At 38.2% G+C, this 15,694-nt stretch overlaps 1 protein-coding gene across 2 annotated transcripts; it reads left to right on the top strand.

The window, feature by feature from the left end:
• The first annotated feature begins 5,006 nt into the window (after nt 1-5,006).
• slc6a22.2 (solute carrier family 6 member 22, tandem duplicate 2) lies at nt 5,007-15,526 on the top strand. Of its 2 annotated transcripts, XM_085777251.1 has the most exons (16): nt 5,007-5,030; nt 7,062-7,094; nt 9,339-9,540; nt 9,816-9,950; nt 10,154-10,294; nt 10,383-10,467; nt 10,566-10,698; nt 10,794-10,928; nt 11,827-11,930; nt 12,024-12,148; nt 12,244-12,356; nt 12,441-12,578; nt 13,632-13,734; nt 14,000-14,100; nt 14,442-14,612; nt 15,221-15,521. In XM_085777251.1, exons 3-16 carry the CDS (start codon nt 9,345-9,347, stop codon nt 15,383-15,385), a joined length of 1,845 nt encoding a protein of 614 aa, XP_085633377.1. In that variant the 5' UTR covers nt 5,007-5,030; nt 7,062-7,094; nt 9,339-9,344; the 3' UTR covers nt 15,386-15,521. The 2 variants fall into 2 exon arrangements, with proteins under 2 accessions (XP_085633377.1, XP_085633376.1); XM_085777250.1 differs by having other exon boundaries at nt 11,827-12,148; nt 15,221-15,526.
• The last annotated feature ends 168 nt before the right edge of the window (nt 15,527-15,694 follow it).

The following is a 15,694-nucleotide window of genomic DNA, read 5'->3' as shown; positions in this document are numbered from 1 at the left end:
TGTAAACAGTACTGTAAACATATACCATCAAATTCTTGATAAATACATTTTCAAACTTCCTGAAAAAAAATGACAATATTCTGGAGTCATGGTTGATGAAGTTTAGCAAATATCAGAATTTTAATTCAAAAACTGAATTTTTGAGAACATTTTGAATTCTGCTCTCATGGGAACAACTGCAGTCAATGTGAGTGTGGAATTTATAAACATCATATTTTCTCTTATGAAGCAAAACACTTATCATTAAAAACAAATCACCAACATTTCCATGCTGTCAAGATGCAATTTATGTATTATCAGATTTTTGTTTAGATAACCGAATTTCTGAAATTTTGACCATTTCATCACAACAGCTGCCCGGGAACTGGCTCACCTGAGTGGATAAATGAAGCTACACAGCAGGTCTCACTACCAGCTAATTAGCTCAGTGAGTTAAGAGCTGGTTCTTGGTGTCAGAGATTGTGAGTTCGAGACCCAGTGAGGGTGATGATGATGATGATGATGATGACAGATCAAAATGTCACATGTCCTCAAGCTTTTTTGCTGTCTAAATGCAATTTATGTATTAACAGATTTTTGTTTAGATAACAGAAATCTGCGTTCACAACAGCTGCCCAGACACTGACTCCCTGAGTCTATAATGAAGCTACACACCATGTCTCAACTACAAGCCAATTAGCTCAGCGAGTTAGAGCTGGTTCTTGGTGTCAGAGGTTGTGAGTTCGAGGCCCAGCCAGCGTGATGATGATGATGATAGATCAAAATGTCAAATGTCCTCAACACGAAACACAATACAATTGTCCTAATGGTGGCATCACAGCAAGCTTCTAAATTTAAAAATCCAAATAGCTTGGACTGGACCATCTGCGAAGGCTCCTAACATCTTAGACTCATAGTAGATGTTTGACAAATACATATCATTACCTCAAAAACTGATTTTTCTTTTTCTGCCTACACGACAGTGAATGGCTTACTCAATTTGTGAAGCCACTGTTGATCTGCCACTTGTCAATTAGCTCAGTGCGATAGACAACGGTCTTTGGTTCCCGAGGTTGTGGGTTCAATCCTCAACTGATGCAAATTGGACATTATAAGGACAACTGTCTTGTCTTCCTATTCTCCTGTTTGTTGCTCAGAATTGCCTAAATTTGCCCAAAAGTAGCCCGGACCCGACCCATCGCTGCGCAGCAGCTATAATCTTCTTCTTTCTTCTTCCAAGGAAGTCATACTTCCCATGGGCGAAAACTCACCAAACTTTGCACAAAGGTTCAGTCCCATGCCAGATTCACTCAACTCCAAGGACATGTGCCCCCCCCTCCTAGGGGGGGTACAATAAGCGTTTAAATTTAAAAACTTTAAAAATTCCTACCAAACCAACGGTAGATGCTACAGTGTTGAAACTTCACCACAATGTAGCCTCAATACTGCTGAAACTTTTGTCCACTTAAACTTATTACAAATTATGAAGTCCATCACTCTGTTTTTTTCAATAACTGTAAAACTTTTAAAATGTATCTCCTCCCACAATTTTTGCTCAATTGACACCAAACTTGCTACAGAGCATCTCCAGACTGTCCTCCACAAAACTTGTTTCTCAGATTTTTGATTAAGCAAAAATTGAGCCTACAGTGCATGAAAACGTTTGACTGTAAACAGTACTGTAAACATATACCATTAAATTCTTGTTAAATACATTTTCAAACTTCCTGAAAAAAAATGACAATATTCTGGAGTCATGGTTGATGAAGTTTAGCAAATATCAGAATTTTAATTCAAAAACTGAATTTTCTAGAACATTTTGAATTCTGCTCTCATGGGAACAACTGCAGTCAATGTGAGTGTGGAATTCTTAAACATCAGATTTTCTCTTATGAAGCAAAACACTTATCATTAAAAACAAATCACCAACATTTCCATGCTGTCAATATGCAATTTATATATTATCAGATTTTTGTTTAGATGACTGAATTTCTGACTTTTGACCATTTCATCACAACAGCTGCCCGGGCACTGGCTCACCTGAGTGGATAAATGAAGCTACACAGCAGGTCTCACTACCAGCCAATTAGCTCAGCGAGTTAGGAGCTGATTCTTGGTGTCAGAGGTTGTGTGTTCGAGACCCAGCAAGGGTGATGATAATGATGACAGATCAAAATGTCACATGTCCTCAAGCTGTTTTGCTGTCTAGATGCAATTTATGTATTAACAGATTTTTTTTAGATAACAGAATTTCTGACTTTTTGACCATTTTTGAAATCTGCATTCACAACAGCTGCCCGGGCACTGACTCACCTGAGTGGATAAATGAAGCTACACAGCAGGTCTCACTACCATCTAATTAGCTCAGCGAGTTAGGAGCTGGTTCTTGGTGTCAGAGGTTGTGAGTTCGAGACCCAGCAAGGGTGATGATGATGATGATGACAGATCAATATGTCAGATGTCCTCAACATGAAATACAAGACAATTGTCCTAATTGTCGCGTCACAGAAAGCCTCTAAGTTTAAAAATCCAAATAGCTTGGACTGGACCATGTGCAAAAGCTCCTAACATCTTAGACTCATAGTAGATGTTTGACAAATACATATCATTATTTTACCTCAAAAACTGATTTTTCTTTTTACTGTGGTTTCAAATCTGCCTACACGACAGTGAATGGCTTACTCAATTTGTGAAGCCACTGTTGTATGCCACTTGTCAATTAGCTCAGTGCGATAGACAACAGTCTTTGGTTCCCGAGGTTGTGGGTTCAATCCTCAACTGATGCAAATTGGACATTATAAGGTCAACTGTCCTGTCTTCCTATTCTCCTGTTTGTTGCTCAGAATTACCTAAATTTGCCCAAAAGTAGCCCGGACCCGACCCATCGCTGCGCAGCAGCTATAATTAGGGTCCGGGCAGCTAAGCTGCCGGGACACTATTGTATTCCTAGGAATTCTTCTTCTTCTTTCTTCTTCTTCCAAGGAAGTCATACTTCCCATGGGCGAAAACTCACCAAACTTTGCACAAAGGTTCAGTCCCATGCCAGATTCACTCAACTCCAAGGACATGTGCCCCCCCCTGTAGATGCTACAGTGTTGAAACTTCACCACAATGTAGCCTCAATACTGCTGAAACTTTTGTCCACTTAAACTTATTACAAATTATGAAGTCCATCACTCTGTTTTTTTCAATAACTGTAAAACTTTTAAAATTTATCTCCTCCCACAATTTTTGCTCAATTGACACCAAACTTGGTACAGAGCATCTCCAGACTGTCCTCCACAAAACTTGTTTCTCGGATTTTTGATTAAGCAAAAATTGAGCCTACAGTGCATGAAAACGTTTGACTGTAAACACTACTGTAAACATATACCATCAAATTCTTGCTAAATACATGTTCAAACTTCCTGAAAAAAAAATGACAATATTTTGGAGTCATGGTTGATGAAGTTTAGCAAATATCAGAATTTTAATTCAAAAACTGAATTTTTGAGAACATTTTGAATTCTGCTCTCATGGGAACAACTGCAGTCAATGTGAGAGTGGAATTTATAAACATCATATTTTCTCTTATGAAGCAAAACACTTATCATTAAAAACAAATCACCAACATTTCCATGCTGTCAAGATGCAATATGTATTATCAGATTTTTGTTTAGATAACAGAATTTCTGACTTTTTGACCATTTTTGAAATCTGCATTCACAACAGCTGCCCGGGCACTGACTCACCTGAGTGGATAAATGAAGCTACACAGCAGGTCTCACTACCAGCCAATTAGCTCAGCGAGTTAGGAGCTGGTTCTTGGTGTCAGAGGTTGTGAGTTTGAGACCCAGCAAGGGTGATGATGATGATGATGACAGATCAAAATGTCAGATGTCCTCAACACGAAATACAAGACAATTGTCCTAATGGTGGCATCACAGCAAGCCTCTAAGTTTAAAAATCCAAATAGCTTGGACTGGACCATGTGCGAAGGCTCCTAACATCTTAAGAGTCACAGTAGATGTTTTACAAATACATATAATTATTTTACCTCAAAAACTGATTTTTCTTTTTACTGTTTCAAATCTGCCTGCGCGACAGTGAATGGCTTACTCAATTTGTGAAGCCACTGTTGCACTGCCACTTGTCAATTAGCTCAGTGCGATAGACAACAGTCTTTGGTTCCCGAGGTTGTGGGTTCCCGAGGTTGTGGGTTCATGCAAATTGGACATTATAAGGTCAACTGTCCTGTCTTCCTATTCTCCTGTTTGTTGCTCAGAATTGCCTAAATATGCCCAAAAGTAGCCCGGACCCGACCCATTGCTGCGCAGCAGCTATAATTTCAATTGTGTTATTTTATTTTATTTTTTATTTATTTGTTTTTTGTTATTTCGTTTGATTGGTTATAATAGTTATCATTGCGTATTGTCTCGTCCTGTGTTGTTATATAGGTTTGTTTTTCACCCCTGTCTTACACACTTTTACACTTGTATTGTTTCCTGCTATACATGTTGTTTTATCACCTGTATTGCACTATGGATATGAATTAAAAAAAAAAAAATTAAATATTTTAATTTAAGTAATTCCATGATTCTTTTCTCTGCTTCAGTTGACATGGAACATACTGAACTTTTCATTTTGAGTGTTCTTTGTTTATTTCTCCCCACACAAAGAAGGTCAATATCACTTGTGCCTCCAGTCCTCCATCACTGATGATAATACCTAGAAATTGAACTGACTGTGCTCAACTGATAAGGACTGAACTTGGTTGACAGATGGGGGGGGGGGCATGTGAAGACCATTATGTTTTGGCGCAGATCCGGATCATTTTACATTTTACTGTGACACAGAGTGACTCTGACTCATTAGGTGGCACAGAAGACTCCTGGTTGAGAGCGAGTGGTAGAAGCAAGAGAGACGGAGAGAAAGGTTGATCCTGTCGTGTTGTGTTGATGACTGGAGCAGGTTGTGTGTCTTCAGCTCCTTCATATCTGCCTCTCCCCGACAAACAACACTTCCTGTGCAACACCAGACAGCAGCGGAGCGAGGTCACACCACAGCTTAGGGTAAGGCCGCTTTTACACAACACGTCTCTCTCTCTCTTTATAGCGTCTAACTCAGACAGGACAATAGGAAAACATCTATTATAGTTCACGTGTTGTTCTACAAATCAACATGATTAATTTATCCTTCATCCTTGACACAAATGTGACAGCTGATAATCTCAGAAGAGTCACATTGTGACATCAAGGTGTTGAAATGAAAAATAAGACCAGGAAAACACTGACCTCCTTTCTGATGTCATCAGAGAAGAATATTGCTGTGCACTTGTGAAACTCATGGTCAGATATTAGCTGTTGTTATGTTGAATAAAAAAGAACAATCTTTTGAAAAGATATCACTCTGTCCTGTAGGAGACTGGGGATACTCGTAACATTTTTGACATCTCTGTATCCTGGAGTTCTTTGATGTCATTTAAAATTGAATAGAAACAAAATGGTGTAGCTGTTATCTCTGCAACATAGACAAAATATGCTCCTCCTTTTTTCCCTTATGTAAAGCACTCTGTACTTTTCTTAAATATAAGTGCTATTTAAAGTAAGTTTATAATAATAATAATAATAATAATAATAATAATTATCTATATTTTAGTTTCAAACATAAGGAGTGACTTTTATAATTCACTCCTGACAAAGACTTGATATTGAAGCTTCCTATAGTAATTGCTGTCTGTTTTTTTATTTTTTATTTAACCTTAATTTAAGTAGGTAAGTCAATTGAGGCAACAATAATACAACAAAACATACATAGGCACATGTTAAGTATAAAATGAACAGTCTATAGTCTGTCTGTCTGTCTGTCTGTCTGTCTGTCTGTTTATCTGTCTGTCTGTCTGAGCCCAGTATGTTCTTACTAGAGCACTGGAAAAGAGAGTAACGACACCACCATTGACTCCCGTGGTAAGGGTTTTGCGCCCCAAGTGGCAGGATATGGGTATGGCAAAAGCGCCCAGAAAACTCATTCACTCCAATGTGTGTTGCCCACTTGCTTGTAAATTGATGAAAATGGCCGTGTTTTTGTTTTTAGGGGTCTTGGTCATATCAAATTACACTTATAATTTGTTTATTATAAAATGTAGATTGAAACGTTAATGTAGACAACTGTTTTTTTTGTTTTTTTTACTAGCCTATGTGTTAATATTCATCTGTAAAGAATCCACGATGAGTGGGTGATCTATAAATGTCCTTAAATTATTGAAAATACCACACTTGCTCATTCACCAACAATGCAGAGTTGTCAGTTCTTGGGCGCTTTTGCAATACCCATATTCCTCCACCAGGAGGCGCTTCCATTGAACCAATGCGTGTCGTTACTCTCTTATTCCAGTGCTCTAGTTGTTACTGGCAGTCATAGGAGATAAGATATTTTAACCTCATCATGAAACTGAACAAAACGTGCAGATGTTCACTAACTGCAACAATTTAACATTGTATGTGTGTGTGTGTGTGTGTGTGTGTTCACTAACTGCAACAATTTAACATTGTATATATGTGTGTGTGTGTGTGTGTGTGTGTGTGTGTGTGTGTGTGTGTGTGTGTCCATGTGCCATGTGTTACAACTAACCCAGACTTAATTCCCCATGAACTAGAGTAATTTACAGCTAAAACATTACAGCTAGTATGGATCTAAATAAACTCACAAACATGTCATAACACTGATAAGTTTAACTATAAAGTGCACTGGGCAGTGATATTACAATACAAACTAAGTTAAAAACAACAACAATAACAAAAAACTTGTTATCCTAAAATGTCTTTTTCTCTCTAAGCCTGAGTCTGACACTGAATGCATCATTTTTCACATGTAGAATAAGGACAACATTCTGCCTAAATACAGTGAATCAGCTGTTTTGTTGTTGTTGTTTTCTTTAATTTGGTACTGATTGGAGAAATTGGAAATGTTACAAGTGACCCTGGTCTCTCCTACCCTTCTTATTGTCTGGGCTATAAATGGAAGATGCACTGGATTAGAAAGACAATGAGAATGTGAAATGCTGTATCCTTTGATCAGATGTTTTTGCTCCCCTTGTTCTGCAGTGTGATGTGGATGGGAAGAGATGGGAAAACCAGGTAGCGTTCAAAAGCTCTTAAATTCTACCTGTAAAGAAAGTTTTTTGAAATTAGGGCTACTGAGCACAATGGAGAACACAAAAAACACCACTACACACACAACCTTGAGGCAATTCAGCTCAAAAAGAGAACTGACATGGAAAACTGTACTGTACAGCACATATGGAGAGTTTTGAAGGGAGCCAGTGTCTTCAAGAGTCAGATGGCCTGTAGCCCCCCTGATAAAGCAGACCCCCTTTCTACAGTCTTTATCTGCTTTATCTTAGCAGACACACAAAACAGACTCTGGCCTCTGTTACAACAGTCTATAGCCTGTTAGTGGTGCGTTGAGGGGCAGGGCGTGAAATAAACCCACCACTACTATAAAACCAGGCGCTCTGGCATCTTGGCGGACCATATCAGCTGTTATAACGCACACACAGTTAGATCCTGTTTGTGACAAATTCAGTAATCAATTGAAAAGTCAATTGACTGATCAATTCACCAGGATCAGATTATAATATGTGTACTGTTATCAGTGCACCTCGAGCCCCACCTGCAGGTAGGCTCTGTTCCTGCAGCAGCAGAGCCTGCAGTTCCAGGACCTGGCCTGGAGGGGTCCTGCTTCACTACTGTATAATGCAGTGCAGTTTAAAAGGGTTATTCCAGCCCGTCTTCTGCTATTCTAAATTATAACTTATTTTTATTTCAATATTTTGCTGCTCCGTTTTATATTAAATATAAATGCCTGATAAAATGTGTCTTTCGCACCTTATCCCATCTGCTACTATTTGGGGTTGTTTTGCTTTTGTTTTGTTTTGTTTTTGATTCATGAATCCCTTAATGTTATATATTTTTTCCACTTTCTTAACTTTATTATTGTTATTATTATTATCCTCTTTGAGAGTTTGTATTTTTAATTGCTCAATCATAATAAAAGAAAAGTTATTTAAAAAAAAAAGTTATTTCACCTATAATAGTCAGACTGGGTAATTATTGGATGTGTTAACTATAGCCAAAGTCGATGGGGACAGATTTAAGGTAATATACGTATTTACACATGAAATAACAGTGACTGGCAGAGTGTGTGCAACATGCAGAAAGCTAGAGGAGAAGACAGACTCAAAAGAATTAGAACTGAAAGAATCAGAGTGTCGGGCTGCATCGTTCAGTTGCCATCAGGTTTTGACCACGCCTCATTTTAAGACTGACACCCCCCTATCAGGCTCCTAGATGCACAATTGTATTACTTGGTATTTAAACAACCTGGTCACTGATTGGTTTACCTTGGTGTCGCCTTTCCCTTGAAAGACTTGTAAGATGGGGTCAATTGACACCAACCTGTTGGTGCCTGTGTGTGTGAGTGCCTTGTTTGATCGGTTTCTACTGGTTCTAAAGAAAAGCCTGGCTGTGTTAGTTTCAGTGGCCACTCCTCACAGAAACCAGCTCAGCTTATTCTTATATCAGGGCTGATGCCATTCAGAAAACAGTTTTAGAGGAGGAAACACTTCAACAGGTCAAGGTAAAGTCTGCATTTTACATTTGTCTAATGTCTAACTCGATGTAGTGTTTGTTTTTCTTGGTGGTTGGTTATTTGAACGGGGTCAATTTTTTTATTTCTTTGAAATTTGAGAAACGATTTATCAGGCATATGAACCAGTAAATGTACTTGATTTGTCTCTTTTATACACCACACTGTGCTTTATTCACTCAGACATGAAAGTATTTCACTTTTGATAATATTCACTTGTGTCCCCGGGCCAGGCAAGACTGAGATAGTGTAGTCAGAACCACACTGGGAATGAAAAACTTATGTCAGCACCTTGTACACAGTGCAGTGGTGCACAGAGAATCAGTTTTTAAAAATGTGGTCTTAACACATCAAGATCCATTTTTAACCATTATTATTAGTAGCAACATAATTCACAGTTTCCTGATGATGAATGCTGATGTCTTTGGTTACATTTTGTAATTATGCTTTCATCTTGCTCATGAACTGTAATTTCTCACGTGATGCACTGACTTTTCAACACTAGTCAAAATGTTGAGTTTGTCCAGTATTTTGATTGATGACTTAGCTAATACTGGAAAGCTGATGACATTACCAGCAGCTTCAGGCTGCTTTAGTAGCAGTTGATAATATACTAACAGTGAAACCTGAGGATCTTGAAGAGAAACCACCACGTATTTCTATGTGCAGTGGTTAATGCCTAACAAACTTTATATATCTTGTTGTAACTTACACTGTTTTCATTCTTACTAAAGGTTCAAATGGATCAAAAACAAAACTCACAGATGAAAATTAATCTGATGATCCTCCCAACCACACCAGGCCAAACCCAACCCAAACCTGAGGAGAGGGGCCAGTGGGCCAATAAGGTGGAGTTCATCCTGGCAGTGGCTGGACATATCGTTGGTCTGGGAAACGTTTGGAGGTTTCCATACCTTTGTTACAAAAATGGAGGAGGTATGTTTTTATGCTGTTGTGGCCAGGTGAACATCATGTAAACAAGATTGTGTTGCAGTCTCCCCTTTCCAGGTATAAAGATTTGTTCAAATAATAATTAACCTGTCAGGCAACATTTTCTAAATGACAGCAGTGTCAAAGTCAATATGCTTTTTGCTAAGGACAAATTTTACAACTGTAAATTAACTGAAACGTCTGCTGCCTTACTGCATTACAGTAATATTTTCAAAACCTTGTGTGCACAAATTTATATATATTTCATTTCTATTTTTAAGGAGCTTTCTTCATTCCTTATGTTTTATTCTTGTTTACCTGCGGCATCCCACTCTTCTTCCTGGAGACGTCTCTGGGCCAATACACAAGCCAGGGTGGAATAACATGTTGGAGAAAAATCTGCCCTCTCTTTGAAGGTAAAAATATAATATAACTTTTAAGTATGTGTTATTATTCAATATTATCCCCAGCTGCCCCTTGTTTAGAAATGTTCTAATCATTTAATTCACCAACTAAGTTTTAGTGCATAATGATTAACGGTTGACTTAGCATAATTGAAAGTCAGTGTTAATCAGGTGTCTTCTTATGATTACAATGTGACATCACCATCTGTTAACAGGTTTGGGTTATGGCAGCCAGGTGGTTGTTTTGTACACAGGGGTGTATTACATCATCATACTGGCTTGGACATTTCTCTACCTTTTCTCATCCTTCAAGCCCGAGCTTCCATGGGCAAGCTGTCACAACAGCTGGAACACAGGTAGGTACACACTTCCATGTATGACACTTACACCTGAGCAGTAGGTTTACTTTTCTGACCTCTCCCCTCTCTGGTTCTCCCATGTTAGATGGCTGTTTTGTGTATGGTCACAATCAAACATCCCCTCTTCTCCTGTATGGAAATAGTACATCTTCAGTTGTTGAATTTTGGGAGTAAGTAGCATGGATTAATTTTTCATTAATAATATTCCAAGGAATGGTCCCCCCCCCCCCATTTCTTTTAGTATGTTCCTAATTAAACTGTGTTACAGGCGGAGAATCTTGGGCTTGTCCAGTGGCATTGAGAACATTGGGAATGTTCGTTGGGACTTGGCCCTTTGTCTCCTTCTTGCCTGGACGTTGTGTTACTTCTGTGTCTGGAATGGTGTGAAGTCCACAGGAAAGGTACAACTTACTAACACTGCTATCTGATTTCTTTTAATTGTCATTCTTAAAATATTTTTTCTACCACGAAACACTGACGTTTGGTTGTGTCCTAGGTTGTGTACTTCACTGCCACGTTTCCATATGTGATGCTGGTGGTGCTGCTGGTTCGTGGTCTTACATTACCAGGGGCCAAGGAGGGGATCCTGTTCTATCTCTACCCAGATCCATCGCGCCTCACTGATCCAGAGGTACTGCTCTCATTGATCCAGCCGCTGCTCTACATTATTTCCACTCCGTATGTAAAATAGTGGTGGTTGGAAATTCCCCTATTGCCATAATCCCTATAGTCATAGCAGTAGGTTCATTACTTTTAATTGTCGGTGCAAGCTGTTTTTAGATCGGCGGGGCAGAGACGCGGGCAGCTCAGCTAACGCAACGGAGACGCATGGTATTTCCATGTTTGCCTCATCAAACTAAATACACAATCCAACAACTCCAAAACACTCTGGTGGACAAGTTGTGACCTGTACATTCACCACGCTATGAAATAATAATGTAACATTATGAGACAGAGTTTTTTTCGAGGCAAATGCGTAGCCAGAACTACATTCCAGACACGGCTGCACGGCAGAGTGACTTAAAAAGCTGAAGTAGTTCAGAGTATTTACTTCATATGTTGTAATGTTACATAATTATACGTTATTATCTCATAGCGTGGTGAATGTGCAGGTCACAATCTAAAAACAGCTTGCACAGACAATGGGCTTTATGCACAGCTCCACTACTTCCTGAAATAAGCCAGCTCCTTTATTTCCTGTCTTACATTATTGGACTGATTAATCCAGGTGTGTATGACCTCACAACAATGGTCAGACACACCTGGATTAATCAGTTGGTCCAATAATGTAAGACAGCAAATAAAGGAGCTGGCTTATTTCAGGAAGTAGTGGAGCTGTGCATAAAGCCAATTAAAAGTAATAAACCTACTCCTAAGACTATATGTATTGTGGTAATAGGTGAATGTGCCAAAATGTTGAAATATCCCTTTAAAGGTTGTGATAAATAATATTCTAATGTAAAGTGTAAAAGTGTTTGTGCTCTGAATGTCTGGATCTTTACAAGCCTAAACTCACCCCCCCTCCTCAGGTATGGATGGATGCTGGCAGCCAAATCTTCTACTCCTATGGAGTTTGTACTGGTGTTCTGACATCATTAGGAAGTTACAACAAGTACAACAACAACTGTTACAGGTTTGCAGTATTATGTATTCACGCACAATATTTCTTCCTTCCTACTGTCTACACTAGTTATGAAGTTAATCATTTCTTCAATCCCACCCATAGAGACTGTATCTACCTGTGCTTGCTGAACAGTTTCACCAGCTTCGTAGCTGGCTTTGCCATCTTTTCTGTGCTCGGTTTTATGGCAAAGGAACAAGGTGTGGATATATCGATGGTGGCTGAAACAGGTATGGGTTTTTAAAATGATTAACAAAAAACCCAGGGTACTGTTGCTGTCTGAAATGTTGATGAATATGATCATTTCCTCCATGCGCCCTCACAGGTCCAGGTTTGGCGTTTATTGCCTACCCTCGAGCTGTAGCGATGATGCCGCTTCCTCAGCTCTGGGCTGTTTCCTTCTTCATCATGATCGTCTTCCTTGGATTAGACAGCGAGGTATCATATTATATTCACCCCGTTTGAAATGTAACTGTGACATAATTCTTTTGTAATAACATAAAATCTATTTCGGTCCCACAGTTTGTTTATCAAGAGTCCTTGGTCACAACCATCTCCGACATGTACCCCTCATTCTTTCAAAGCAACTGTCGCCGTAAACTCCTGCTTCTTGCCATCAGCACTGCAAGTTTCCTCATCGGCCTTGTGATGGTCACAGAGGTGAGTGGTTGGTTTATGATAATGAAATCTAAAATCTTAGTCAGTGTAATCAATTAAGGCATTTGGGCTTTATACCTTTACACACACAATTAAAGACTAGTAAATCCATTGGAGAGAGGAACTAAAGCAAAAACATGTATCGAACATTTTCACCTGGGTTTTCACAAAAAAAAATCTGTTTTTGTCAGTCCATACCTTCAGAATAAACCAACACTGTAACACTTTATTTGACGCCTATCTCTATTACGCATTATAACCATACTTATAATGAGTTATAATGCAGTTATAGGACTATAATAACAGTCATAGTTACTGTTACTGTTATAACACTCATAAATGATCATAATGTTTTATAACAATAATCATAACACACTATAAAGCATTTTATCATGACTTATAAGGTCAGGTATTATAATACGTTATAATTGTTGTTAGTAAATTGGCTGACAATGCCCACATTGATAATGCATTATAAATATAGTTATAATGTGTTATAATTGGCTTATAAACGTGTATAACTATCATTATAAACACTCATAAATGATCACAATGCTTTATAACAATAAGCATAACACATTATAGAGCATTATAACTCTATTGGCTTATAAGCCATTATAAAATGCTCTATAATGTGTTATGCTTATTGTTATAAAGCCTTATGATAATTTATGAGTGTTTATAATGATAGTTATACACGTTTATAAGACAATTATAACACACAACTATATAATGCATTATCTATGTGGGCATTGTCAGCGAGTTACTAACAGTTATAATGTATTATGATACCTGATCTTATACTGTAAGTCACGATAAAATGCTTTACAGTGTGTTATGATTATTGTTATAAAGCATTATGACCATTTATGAGTGTTTATAACTATAGTTATACAGGGCTATTATGCATTATAACTCATTATAAGTATGGTTATAATGCGTTAAAGAGATAATAAATAAAGTGTTACCACAAACACAATATCAGACAAATGCAGTATGTAGATAATGCAAATGACAGTGAGTGAAGCTGTTGTTTCTGTTTGTTGTCGTTTGCAGGGAGGCCTTTATATCTTCCAGTTGTTTGACCACTATGCCTGCAGTGGGATGACACTCCTACTTTTTGCTGTTCTTCAGTCTCTCTGTATTGGATGGGTCTATGGTAAGGAAAAGCTATAATTAGACAGAAAACATTGTTTATACACTGATGCTGTGCAGCCCAGTGTCTTTAAATCAATGCCACCACTAGTTGAGACACCATGAGGCACTCAACGGTGGATTAGAATGAAAAATTATTCAAATGAAAATCACTGGTTTGGTCAACATCACCACATGGATTTGAGTGTCACAGTCAGTAACACATTGCTTTGTTTTACGTAAAGGCCATTGCAGCTGAAGTATTAACTGAAAGCACCTGTTTTGTGCAGGCGCAGATCGTCAGTATGATAACATAAAGGACATGATTGGATATCGACCGTGGCCCTTCATGAAGTATTGTTGGATGTACTTGACACCAGCTATCTGCACTGTAAGTATTAGAGATGTACACAGGCCGGCCGAGTAACTTTGGTCATGCTTTACTAAAAAACGAGTGTATCTGACAGCTGCCAGAGACTTCTGTCCTCAAGTTGTCTCCACCAGATGGAGACCAGTTTTACCTTTACCTTAAATGGACTACAATATACAGTAGCAACACAAGACTGTTCAGTGTCACTTTCAATGAAATGGTCAAAGAACCTGTGTAAGAATTTAGTTATTCATTTATATTAATATGATTCTCTATATGTGATATATGCTTTTATATGCTCTACAAATAAGTATTTTGACCATTTTAACCCTGTTTTTAATTCCTTTTTTTCCTTTTCTTAGTTCACATTATTCTTCTCGGTGGTAAAATATACCCCACTCAAATTCAACAGCACTTACGAGTACCCGTGGTGGGGCTACGCAATTGGAGGATTTTTTACTCTCTCGTCAACACTCATGGTGCCGCTGTGGATGGTGTACGCTGTGTGTGTTACACCAGGAACACTCAGAGAGGTATGCTTACATGTTGTTAACATAACACACAAAAGTATATATCAGACTATACAGTGTACACATCTGACCAGGCTGGGACTGGTCAGATGTGTACATGAGCTGATGAAGCCTCTTGGATGAGAGGTGAAACGTCTTCCTAGACAAATAACCAGTTGCTTTTGATTTAAATTTCTTTGGGGATAACGATGACCTGGACAAATGAGAATATTCACAGGCCTATCCAGTATTTATTATTCATTTCATGGCCCTATACCTCATTGTTTTTTTGCAGTACAGTGTGGCCATTGATCACTTTTATTGAACTATTTTTGTATTATTCTTATTTTTATTGTTATTTAACTTATTGTTCAGTTGTTGTTGTACGTCTTTTTATGTGCAATGCAAAAAATTCCTTGTATGTGTGTACATACTTGGCCGATAAATTCTGCCTGATTCTGCTTCTATAAACCATAACACAGTAACGAGTGTCTGAGTATCTGCACCAGGGCATTCAGGGAGCTTTTTGAGGTTTGAACGGTGGACCTTTCTGACAGATTCACGACTCAGCTGATTTGTTAATATACTGTGGTGACGCTGACTGTAGCTTGTCTTTCTTTTCCTTCACACAGAGACTGACAATTCTGTGCAGTCCAGCAAGGGACCTACCCACTGCGACAACCAAGAAAACATCCAACCCTGAAGCTTTCCAGTCTTTCACAGGCTTTCACACACTGCGTACGGCAGAGAGCCCTGATGACACAGACAGCAGAGCTCAGAGGACATCAACAATTTAACTAGCGATGAAAACAAAGACTTGTATCTTTTATTATATTTGTCACAACGATTTGTATCACACAAGCTTTGAAATCACACTGTAAGATTTTTTTTTCAAGTGTGCTTATTAAATAACTGTGGGATGCATTGTATTGTTACCAGGTAATAATACAAGAAATCTTTGAGAGGGGAGTTTTCTAGGAAATTCATCTACAAAATAGATTACTTTATATTTTAGCAAGGAAATAAATGTCTGTGATTATAAACTGTGTTATATACAGTATCACTTGTACAGTAAAACAATGTCGTTTTGGTGAAATTTATAATAT

The sequence above is a fragment of the Trachurus japonicus genome, chromosome 5 (assembly GCF_045865225.1).
Source record: "Trachurus japonicus isolate A0001 chromosome 5, Traja_1.0".
Lineage (NCBI taxonomy): Eukaryota > Metazoa > Chordata > Actinopteri > Carangiformes > Carangidae > Trachurus > Trachurus japonicus.
This window is presented reverse-complemented; position numbering and strand designations above follow the sequence as displayed.